The 13,270-nt window shown below is 28.8% G+C and overlaps 1 protein-coding gene across 3 annotated transcripts in view; it reads right to left on the minus strand.

The window, feature by feature from the left end:
• LOC111619740 (protein GDAP2 homolog) overlaps positions 1-13,270 on the minus strand; it is an 84,093-nt gene that overhangs the window by 40,644 nt on the left and 30,179 nt on the right. For all 3 annotated transcript variants that reach the window (XM_023361549.1, XM_023361550.1, XM_023361551.1), the window contains exons 4-5: positions 6,783-6,936; positions 2,997-3,085 (exon numbers count right to left, since the gene is read on the minus strand). In XM_023361549.1, the coding sequence (XP_023217317.1) occupies positions 2,997-3,085; positions 6,783-6,936 (243 nt within the window). The remainder of the gene's footprint in view (positions 1-2,996; positions 3,086-6,782; positions 6,937-13,270) is intronic.

The raw sequence follows: 13,270 nt of genomic DNA on the forward strand, positions 1-13,270 counted from the left end.
AGATTTAGATATGACAAAAGCAAAAAGAGAAGGATTTTAAATGACAGAACTCCAAATAAAAAATAAAATATTGTAGAAAAACACATTGAAGCTTTTAACCATTATATACATTGGTCAAAACAATTAGGAGAGAAAGATGTTGCATAGAAAATCATTTATGACAAATAATTCTGAATGTCAAATGTTATTGTTACATATTACTGTCTATTATGTGAAAAAAAAAACAAGCATTTGAGTCAAAACTGTCATATTTTCATTTGTCAACAAGTGCAATATGCTGATCAATATGCACATCTGTACAACCAGAATAAATTATTTACAGGATGTATGAATTCTAAATAGCCAAAACTACTGTACATCTAACAAATAAGCACAATATTATACTTATAAATTAATGTAATAAAAGTCTTAAAAAATTAAACGCAATTAAATTTTTAAAATAAATTAAACATTAAAAGCAATTAAACCAAAGTGCAGAAACAAACACTATGATATTATGAGAATAGAAATGCCACAATTTAGAAAACAACTGAAAGAAGAATTGAATAAGGAGCTAAGCAACTTGAAAGTTAATAGTCATTCTGAAGTACAAACACTATGGAAAGATCTGAGGGACATCTTGATCAAAGTCTGTCACAAAAACCTAAAATCAACCTGTAAAGTCAAGAAGAAAAGATGGATGATGGAAGAGATACTAGACTTAATGGAAAAATGAAGAGTAACAAAAAATGATGCAGAAACTTACAAACGTATCAATGATGTTATAAAGGTAGAGATAAAAAAGGCCAAGGAGGAATGGATGAAGAGAAGCTACAATGAAATTGAAAACCTCCAAAAAGAACATAACATGTTCCAGATGCATAAGAAAATCAAAGAAATGACAGCTTCATTCAAGTGTCATCACTCTAATATACTAATGAATGCCAATAACAGTCCTATTATTGATGAAAATGAACTGAAACCACGTGAAAACATTATGTTGAGAAACTTTTTGATGAGGAAAGACCAATATCCATAAATAAAGACCCAATAGAAGGTCCTGAAATAATCGAAGAAGAAGTAAAGCACACCATTCATATCACAAAGAATAAGAAAACTCCCAGACCTGACAAAATCCCGACTAAAATTGTGAAATTGATCAAAGATGATAATATTAAACTAATTACTAGATTATTCAATCGGATCTACAATACAGGCACAATACCAAAAGACTGGTTAAAATCAACCTTTGTAACAATCCCTAAAACAAGTCATCCTAAAAGTTGTGACTACAGACTCATTAGTCTTATGTGCCATCTGCTGAAGATATTTCTACATATTATACATGCCAGGATATATAAAATTGTGAAATTGACCTTGAGGAGACTCAATTTGGATTCAGAAATGCTTTTGGAACAAGAGAAGCGTTGTTTAGTATCAACGTCCATTTCCAGAGATGCCGTGAACAACAAATACACATATTTGCTTGTTTCGTAGATTATGAAAAGGCTTTCAAGAGTGTAAAACACTCCAAATTAAGAGAGATTCATTAGATGGCAAGGATATCAGAATAATCCAAAATTTATACTGGGTCAAACAGCAGAAGTCAAGTTAGGAACAGTGAATACAGCAGAAATTGAAATACAGAGAGGAGTCCAGCAGGGCTGCATTCTTTTGCCCCTATTGTTTAATCTGTACTTGGACAAAATCTTCAAAAATGCCTTAGAAAACTCAAGTTATGGGATTAAAATCAATGGCGTAATTCTTAACGTCATTAGATATGCTGATGATACACTAATCGTATGTGACAGCCTAGAAGGTTTACAGATACTACTAAACAAAATTAACTCAACAGGAATTGATGCCGGTTTCAAAATAAATGCAAACAAAATTAAATTTATGATTTTTAGTCAGACCCCACACAGTGAGGCACAACTGGTTCTCGACCATAAAAAACAGTTTAAATACTTGGGAAGCATAATTACAGAAAATCTAGATTCAGAGAAAGAAATTAAATGTAGAATAGCAGCAACTAGAACATCCTTCCAAAAAAATGCAAACCCTGCTCTGCAATGACAATTTAAATCCGAAATTGCGGCAACACATGGCCGGATGTTATATTTGGTCAGTTCTCCTCTATGGTGTGGAAAGCTGGACATTAAAAAGGAATACAGAAAGAAGACTGGAAACATTTGAGATGTGGATTCACAGAAGGATGCTGAGAGTCCCATGGACAGATTGAGTAACCAACAACGAAGTTCTAAGCAGAGCAAGAACAAAAAGGAAATTGCTGTCAACAATCAAATGCAGAAAGATTGCATACTTGGAACATATCACTAGAGGAAAAATACAAAATCCCACAACTAATCCTCAATGGAAAGATTGAGGGAAACCATAAACGGGGCCAAAGACATTTATCATGGATGGACAATATCAAAAAATGGACAGGATACAAAGCATTGGGGAAGTAATGAGAACAGCCGAAGATAGGAACTCCCTCTCCTTGATTGCCGATGTCTGGGGGATCGGGCATGGCACATGAAGAAGAATGAATAAAAGTCTTATACACGAGGGGAGTCTGATATTAAAGGGGATGTTCAAACTAGTATCATGCTGGGATAAATAAATGTTTACAGTAATTTTGTCAAGAAAAAAACAAAAGTATATAGTTTTTGTGGAATGTATTCAATATTTTCTTTAATTGTAAATGTTAGTGTAATTTTGACCAGTACCTTTAATATTGGACTCCCGTCATATAATATTTGTATATCTGCATTAAAATAAAATTCAAACATATTGTTAGAAATAAACAACTTATAAAATCAGAATAAGTGAATACTAAAAATGTATTTAAAATGCTAATTATAATCTCTCAAAAGTTTTTTATTGAGTCCTTTAGAAGAGGAAAAAAAAGGAATATAATTAAATATTTTTGATTTTCATTATAATTTGGTTTTTATATCACTATTAATGTTTAACAAATACTGAAAATTTATTAAACAGCAAAATACACTTACTTAGAGCTATATGTGCACCTTCATGTGGAGGATATCCTCTTCTCACAGAATTAATTGCACACAGCGCTAAAGATTTAAGCTGATGTTCTCTATATAAATAAATATATTTTAATTACATGAATATCATATTATAAACATTTATAGGTAAAACAAAAACAAAATTTAATAAAAGCACAGAAATAAACTTACATATTTTAGAAAAGTAACTAGTAAAAAATTTACTAATGTACACTTAAGACATAATGTAATAAAAAATAAATTTTTAAATTAGTAAAATATTTAAAATATGTTGAATATTTAACATACATTATAGAAATGTTTCTCTTGAAGTAATTGGTAGCATGTATATATATTATTAAGACAATAAATTTATTTTCAAAATAAAATTCAGCAATAACCAATGTATTTGTTTATATTATTTCATTTATTTCCAGTTTTAAGTGTATTGTTAAGCGATAACAATTATTGTACAAAAAGAAAGAGGCTAAACATCAATGATGATAATTTAAGCTTATTTCTAATAAAAACTTAAGTATTAAATATAAGTGAAAAGAATATTTTATGTTTCATCATTTCACATGAAACAAGAAGTGTGCATATGAAGAGTGCATATTACTAAATTTTAACTAAAATTTTAACTAAATATTAAAAATTTTAACTAAATTTTTTTAAATATTTACTAAATACATATCTATTAACATTTTAAAAGTAGCTTTCCTCAAATTTAATTAAATACTGTACGTTAGTGACAATCATATTTCATCCACAAAAAAAATCCTGATTATCCAATAGGGCCCACCATGGCCAAGCAGTTCTGTTCCCTGAACACTGGGAGTTTGGTCATGGGTTCATGCCTTGCTAGGATGGGCTGGCCATGTAGTTTTCCGAGTTTTCTCCACGTCTGTAATGCCTGAATAGGGCCCAGTTACCGTTAAAAAAGACCACCTGGAAGGCATTACTCCTAGGCAGATCACTCAAGTGTTGCATTGCCATAACTTAATAAAATCAATTATCTAACAATCTTTTTACTATTGAAACCATTTACATCTCTAAATTATAATTATTCTTTTATGATATTAAATTTTAGAAATTTTATATATTCAGTTATATTTGTTATAGTAAAAGGAATCTTTTTTAATTCAAACATGAATAAGACATATACACCAATCAATGTATATATAAAATTGCTAAAATTTTAATATCATAAAATAATAATTATTATAATTTAGAAATGTAAATAATTTCAATAGTAAAATAGTAAAACTAACGAAGAAAATCAAAAACTTAGTTACATCATGTACAGAAGACAACAGTCATTAGCATTGTCAACATAAGATGATTAAGTTTAAGCTGAATCATAGATTTTGATATGAATTAAATTTGCTAATTTCTTAAAATATTTACAAAATATTAATACAGAAAGTTAGAGTTTAATCAATGTAAAGCCAAAGTTAAATGTTTATCAAATCAATATTGAAGTTTCAATTAATTTATATTATTATCCAAATTACTATTATTGTTTCAAAGTCTAAATCTGAAATATGTCATGTCAATTAATACCATGCCCATTACAATCAATGAACTGATATGTTCAATGTAATAAATAAACAAACTTTACTAAATGCCGATTTTAAGTAAATGTTTAGTTTTAAAACCATTTTCAGAAAACATTTGTGTGTAGCATTCAGTTTTAATATTAAAACTTGAAAAATCAAAAATATAGTATTGCAAAATTCAAACTGCAGCTGTACTAATTTTCTACCCAACAAATGTTCAAAATTTCTTTAACTTTTTCAGCTGAATTACTTAATGCACCTTTTAACAGTGGAATTTTTAAAAAAGAGTGTTAATACTTCCGACCCATTTAACAGGCCAACTTCAGTACTGTACTGCAATGCTGATAAACAATATAGCAAACCAAAATTTCAATATCAATATTGTAAAATCTAGAATGTTTCAGTACTTGATATCAAGCCCAATACTGATATTTAAATTTTAGCTTAGTACAGTCCTAATCCTCAGGAGATGTAGACAGTCCAGAAAATAAGGGCTAGCATCAGAAGAAAGAACAAATAGACAGTCTCCAATCTGAGGCTGTCCCTTCATTCTTCCTTCCAACACTAGTCTTTTGACTATACATGCTTGAGGATGGCCCATTAACCAAATTGAAAACATTACTGCTTTTTTACAAAACTCACTGTTAAATCAAAAAACACAACACCTTAATTTGCTGAGAAAAACTTTAATGAAAAGCTAACGTTTTCAGCCAAATCTATTGGCCATCATCAGGCTAAGTTTTTCGAACACAAACAAATTTTGTGTTTTTTGATTTACATACAAGTGCTGGGTGAGTTAAACACTCACTGTTAAAAATGCATTAAGTAGTAACAAAAAATCTGGTTTTCTGAATAAGATCTCCTCTATTTGCTAAAATGGAAACAGCACTATATAATAAGTCCTATTAATATACAAAGTCCAATGTAGACAATGATATAATAATTTATTATGGTTTATATTTTATATGATAATACAGTAGAGCATTGATTATCCAAATCAATTGGTGACTTGGGTTGTTCAGAAAATTGATTTTTCAGATAATTGATTACGTACAAAAAAATATATTAACCTATCCCATGTTGAAATTCATTCAAATCCTAGCACGAACTTAAGTATCCTCTCATGGTTGTGTCAGTGCTGCCAGCTAAAACATGTACACCAACAAAAATAATATTGAAGTAGTCCATAGCCAAAGATTGCAGCACAACATCCCTAGCAGAAATTTAAATTTGCTGACTGGAAAGCTTTTGGTTAATTGACATTTTGGTTGATTGACATTCAGATAATCAATGCTCTACTGTATTCATATTTAATGGCATCTATAGCAAATAATTTTATCATGTCTTTTGTAAAACAATGCATGCACAATGTAACAGTGAAATGATATATACTTTTAAAATAAAATGCTAAAAATTAAAAAAAAAATTTTTATCACCACAAATTCTGTAAATATAAAACAAATTTTAAAATGTCCATAATTTCCCATTTCCTAACTTAAATACTTTCATAATTAATATATAAATGTATTAAAATCAACACAGAAAAAAATCTAATATTCAAAAATAAGCTTTCCATTTTATTTGTAAAAAGTCCACACTATATCCTATAAAAGCTGGTTATGAGCAACATCAACATAATGACATCAATAAATGATGTCATTATGAAATAAATTAGAAAGCTTTTCTAGCTTTTTAATGCTTTCTGTATGATTGAAATGGATATTGATAACTATTTTTGAACACACATCATTTGAATCATCATCTACTGATATTATATATTAATCATCATAAAAATGAAAAAAGCATTAACAATATCAAAAATGCTTTTTGTTTATTTTTATGAACAATTATTATTCATGAATATTTATTATTATTTTAACTTTTATACGTCATTAGTTATTGACATATAAAATTGCACATGGATTTTAGGATCACTTTTGTATTAAGGAACAGAATACATTTATAAATCAGTTATGGAATGACCTATGCTATTATAATGTTTCAATAATCAAATATTAATAAATATCAACATTTCAAAGTAAAAAAAAAATAAATTNTTGACATATAAAATTGCACATGGATTTTAGGATCACTTTTGTATTAAGGAACAGAATACATTTATAAATCAGTTATGGAATGACCTATGCTATTATAATGTTTCAATAATCAAATATTAATAAATATCAACATTTCAAAGTAAAAAAAAAATAAATTTATTATGTTTACCAACCTTGCTATTTGCAACACTTTAAAATAACAGGAGAACAAAGCACTTTCAGCAGCTGTTTGATATTTTACATTATATTTAGGACCAACTGTGTGAATTACATATCTTGCAGGTAAGTTATATCCTTTTGTCAATTTTGCTTCACCAGTCCTGCATACTAAAAGTAAATTATACATGTTAATGAATCATTTATATAATTTTTATATTTTAATATAAAAATTATATAATTTAAATATAAAAGCANATAAATTAATCATTAAAATTCTAAAGATTTTAATAGTTCATAAGTGATTTATTACATAAATATACATTTTCCTATTAATATTGATATATTTTTTTAATATCTAAAAAATAATTAATTAAAAGTTAGAAGATAATATATTGACACAAATTTATTGGCATGAATAAGAACATGTTAAGTGTAATTAATGTGGTGTACCACATTAATATAAACATTAGTAGCAATACAATACAGAATAAACATTATGTTAATTTATAACCAATTAACAAGTAAATCTATAATGGTGATATATTAATATATAGTAACATACAATGTTAGTTTATAATAATAATATCTAATAATATGTAAGTTAATACAAGGAACAACAATCACACAATCCGATTTAACATAGTAAAGTCAACTTAAATAATTTGGTAAAAATAAATAAGTTATTTTAATTGTATAACAGTATTCTGTTTATATTATATTGAGTTTTTAAGGTTATAAACCTATAAGTAAAACATTTTAAGATTATAATAAATAGAGTTAAAAATAAATGAAACAAAAATTTTGACTTTCCCAAAGTATTTTTCTGGGATAAAAGAAATCCAGGAAAGTAAAACTATTCAAATTCTTTTATTTGATCAGAAACTTTAGTTTGATAAATTTTTAAAAATTACTTATTTAAAATATTAGTTTATTACAAAATGTAATTTTGCAAACAAGTTTCTCACTTATCATTTAATTTAAAAACCTAAAAATCTCAACACCATCCTTGCATTTCCAGCAAACACATTTATTAAAAACACAAGCATTTTTATCTATGTCATAAGCCTATATCAGGTTTCCAATCTAGCTTCAATTTGATAATGTTCAAAATTGGTATTTTGCTCGATAATTGATGCTATTTAATTTTTTAAGATATAGAATGTCCTATATTTCTCATTTGTTCATAATTAAAAATGTAATTTAAAAAGTAGAGCATAGTATATACAGTGGGTGATCGGTTAACGAACATAATCCGTTCCAAGACTTTGTTCGCTATCCGAATTGTTCGTTAACCGATTATAGATTTACCATAGGTTTCTATGGGAATTTGATTAATTGGTTCTGGAGACCCCCCAAAATAAAAAAAATATATACTTTCTTACTACCTTTATTTATATGTATTGATGATAATAAAAATACATACATACATAGTCTTGCGTTTTTATTAGCCGTGTTTTTTTTCTGTTTGAAAGGGTTAAAGAATCTGTCTAATGTCGATTGCTTTTCTCTCTTCTTCAGGATTTTTCGTAAGTAATTAATAGCATTGCAATTGCAGAAATCCCCAAGCCTTAACCTGGTTTGGATGCCNCACTAATGAGAAGTTTATATTTATCATTGTATAACTACAGTGCTGTATCTTATGTACTATTATTATAAAGCTCATTGTAAACTATTTAAATGTATTTACATCCAATTTACTTTAAAAAAACTTAAAATTACACACTGTTTTCTTACTTTAAATTTAAATATTCTGCCTGCCTGCCAGATGGCTGTATGGTAAAGTCCGAGCAATCCAAACAAACCCTTCTGAGTTTAAATGGTGTAGTATAGACTAAACTAGACCATCGTTCTCTATCCATCAATACTGCTGGATGATCTCTTTGCCGATCAGAGCTGCTCATTTGGTGTAATGTATAAACGAGGCAGTTCTAGTAGGTATGCAGTTCGTGCATACTTGCATACAAGTGGCTGGATCTCCAGACTTACCATTAGTGTACTTTAATGAATAAAATGAATATTTTAATACAGTGGTTGTCAACGAAATAGATTGATATTTGCATAACAATGGACAATATAGCCACACAGTTTATGGTTATAAATAAAGCCAAAGTGTACACATTGGGTGTTTCACATGGGTGGCAGTGGGTTTGTTTGTCAAACTGGAGGATTTAACAATGAGACTCCCACAAACCCTACGATTGTGTCTTCAGGCCTTTAGTCCCATACTACGACAAAACACTTGTAAAGTTTGACAGTATGTGTATATATATATATAAAATTATGATAAAATATAATATTAAATGATTATACAACAAAGATATATGAAGTGTGCAATGCCATAATGTTGTAAATGCCATTTTTTTTAAATACATTTTATTGAAGAATTGAATTCTAAATGCAATGTTTTCCGCTGCAAAAAAAATATTGTGGTGATATTGGCATGTAAGTGGCTGTATTTTGAAGATAAATTTATTTGAAGATATAATGTTTAAAGTGCCAGAATTCAAGTCACATGACTTTTGGTGCTTAAAATGTTACGGCTTATATTTATATCATTGTGATATCCCAGAGAATTTGAACCTAGTGAGTTTTTTATGATTTTATTGTAAAATTGAAATGAATTCATTCATTAGAAAAAGTGTTTTTTACCTCTCCTGAAAAGTTTATTTTTTGGCATATACAACATTATGGCATTGTACACTTCATATATTTCTACACATTATGGTTGAGTTGCATCTTGTCATGAAACATTCTTCTGTGAATTATCATATAAAGATTGCTGTGTGGAAGACTCTCTGCTTTCACTAAAACTCAAATCAGGAATGCAGATCCATACCATTGTCAACAAAGTCAGATCACCTACTCTATTACTGGAGAAAAAAGTACGTGAAATGCTAGTCAAACATCTGAAAGAGTATAAATACTCAGCATAGAAACCACAGAAATTATTTTTCAATCTAAAAGAGATCAGATTAGTAAGCAAAGAACACATCATTGTGCTTGATTTCATTTCACTATTATTTATTTCCATATGTTTACAACTTTTCTTTTGCATACTCCAAGATTTTTATTTTAATAGAATAGAGACTAGAGACTGCTCATTCATACTATCAATAAATCTTGAAATTGGCTCATATTTTGTGCTATATTTTTTTTCTTTGTTTATAACAACAACACATACATCCAAAAATGGGGAGCTATAGGCAGTCCCTTTTCAAGATTTATTTGAGTTGTTAGTACAGGCACCCAGAAACCATCATAACAAATTCTCCGCGATATCATCATTTAGACCCACTATGCGGACAATATTTTATAAAGGACTAAACCTAATACATATAAATTTCTGGCAGAATTTAATAACCCTTATGGCTTAACATTACACCTGGATCAATAGATCATCAATATCAAAGCTCATTTTTAGAAAAATATAGTTTTCCAAAATGGGTCCATTTACATAAAAGTTTACTACAGACCAACCAACCCTCATTCTTTATTCCTTTGCAATCTACTGATCCATATGCATATAAAATAGCTGCTTGCTTTCACAGCATTAGTCAAAAGGGCATACACACATTGTACAGATAAGAAAGACACCATAAAAGAAATTAAATACATAAAAAAAAAAAAAGAAAAAAGAAAGGTGGAAAAGAAGCCATGTGATTGGTTAAAAACATGATCTCATGTTCAACACTTCTAAAGAAAATCTAGTACAACATGGTTTCACAACAAATGAACAAAAAAAAAAAATAGTATACATGGGTACAACAAAAAAATTATAAAAGAAACCTAGTAAAAAAAATTCAAGCAGAACAACATAAGTCACAGTGAAGATCAGACTTTACAATCTCACCTCCCAACACCTAAGTCTAGAATAGCCAAGTACAATTGCAGACTAAATTCAATTTACAAACAAATAATCAAATATTCAAATACCCACATATGCTATCAGAGAAATACTACCATTTACAAATTATTAAGAATGGCAAAGATAAAGTAAACAGCAAAACAGTACCCAAAATATGCTCCAATCTTGTGACAGATGAAAGATTTAACCAACAATTAGTGTATATTAGTTCTACAAATAGATCTTTAACAAGCAGACAGGTGGAACATAAACAATATTGATAGCAGTAATCCAGTAACTACTTTAGAACAATATGTGAGAAAATATTTCTACATGTTAGGTTGACTTGCAGATACCGCAGGTATCTGCAAGTCAACCTAACATGTAGAAATATTTTCTCACATATTGTTCTAAAGTAGTTACTGGATTACTGCTATCAATATTGTTTATGTTCCACCTGTCTGCTTGTTAAAGATCTATTTGTAGAACTAATATACACTAATTGTTGGTTAAATCTTTCATCTGTCACAAGATTGGAGCATATTTTGGGTACTGTTTTGCTGTTTACTTTATCTTTGCCATTCTTAATAATTTGTAAATGGTAGTATTTCTCTGATAGCATATGTGGGTATTTGAATATTTGATTATTTGTTTGTAAATTGAATTTAGTCTGCAATTGTACTTGGCTATTCTAGACTTAGGTGTTGGGAGGTGAGATTGTAAAGTCTGATCTTCACTGTGACTTATGTTGTTCTGCTTGAATTTTTTTTACTAGGTTTCTTTTATAATTTTTTTGTTGTACCCATGTATACTATTTTTTTTTTTTTTTCATTTGTTGTGAAACCATGTTGTACTAGATTTTCTTTAGAAGTGTTGAACATGAGATCATGTTTTTAACCAATCACATGGCTTCTTTTCCACCTTTCTTTTTTTTTTTTTTTTTTTTATGTATTTAATTTCTTTTATGGTGTCTTTCTTATCTGTACAATGTGTGTATGCCCTTTTGACTAATGCTGTGAAAGCAAGCAGCTATTTTATATGCATATGGATCAGTAGATTGCAAAGGAATAAAGAATGAGGGTTGGTTGGTCTGTAGTAAACTTTTATGTAAATGGACCCATTTTGGAAAACTATATTTTTCTAAAAATGAGCTTTGATATTGATGATCTATTGATCCAGGTGTAATGTTAAGCCATAAGGGTTATTAAATTCTGCCAGAAATTTATATGTATTAGGTTTAGTCCTTTATAAAATATTGTCCGCATAGTGGGTCTAAATGATGATATCGCGGAGAATTTGTTATGATGGTTTCTGGGTGCCTGTACTAACAACTCAAATAAATCTTGAAAAGGGACTGCCTATAGCTCCCCATTTTTGGATGTATGTGTTGTTGTTATAAACAAAGAAAAAAAATATAGCACAAAATATGAGCCAATTTCAAGATTTATTGATAGTATGAATGAGCAGTCTCTAGTCTCTATTCTATTAAAATAAAAATCTTGGAGTATGCAAAAGAAAAGTTGTAAACATATGGAAATAAATAATAGTGAAATGAAATCAAGCACAATGATGTGTTCTTTGCTTACTAATCTGATCTCTTTTAGATTGAAAAATAATTTCTGTGGTTTCTATGCTGAGTATTTATACTCTTTCAGATGTTTGACTAGCATTTCACGTACTTTTTTCTCCAGTAATAGAGTAGGTGATCTGACTTTGTTGACAATGGTATGGATCTGCATTCCTGATTTGAGTTTTAGTGAAAGCAGAGAGTCTTCCACACAGCAATCTTTATATGATAATTCACAGAAGAATGTTTCATGACAAGATGCAACTCAACCATAATGTGTAGAAATATATGAAGTGTACAATGCCATAATGTTGTATATGCCAAAAAATAAACTTTTCAGGAGAGGTAAAAAACACTTTTTCTAATGAATGAATTCATTTCAATTTTACAATAAAATCATAAAAAACTCACTAGGTTCAAATTCTCTGGGATATCACAATGATATAAATATAAGCCGTAACATTTTAAGCACCAAAAGTCATGTGACTTGAATTCTGGCACTTTAAACATTATATCTTCAAATAAATTTATCTTCAAAATACAGCCACTTACATGCCAATATCACCACAATATTTTTTTTGCAGCGGAAAACATTGCATTTAGAATTCAATTCTTCAATAAAATGTATTTAAAAAAAATGGCATTTACAACATTATGGCATTGCACACTTCATATATCTTTGTTGTATAATCATTTAATATTATATTTTATCATAATTTTATATAGATATATATATATACAGTGGGTGATCGGTTAACGAACAGATCGCATAACGAACAAATCGGATAATGAACACTTTCGCGAAAGATTTTTATGTTCGGACAACGAACACATGATCGGATAACAAACACCCCACAGAACAAACACAAGAAGAAGCGACNCATTTAGACCCACTATGCGGACAATATTTTATAAAGGACTAAACCTAATACATATAAATTTCTGGCAGAATTTAATAACCCTTATGGCTTAACATTACACCTGGATCAATAGATCATCAATATCAAAGCTCATTTTTAGAAAAATATAGTTTTCCAAAATGGGTCCATTTACATAAAAGTTTACTACAGACCAACCAACCCTCATTCTTT

Source organism: Centruroides sculpturatus, unplaced genomic scaffold, assembly GCF_000671375.1.
Source record: "Centruroides sculpturatus isolate CEXI.00-Female unplaced genomic scaffold, Cexi_2.0 scaffold88, whole genome shotgun sequence".
NCBI classification, from domain to species: Eukaryota; Metazoa; Arthropoda; class Arachnida; order Scorpiones; family Buthidae; genus Centruroides; species Centruroides sculpturatus.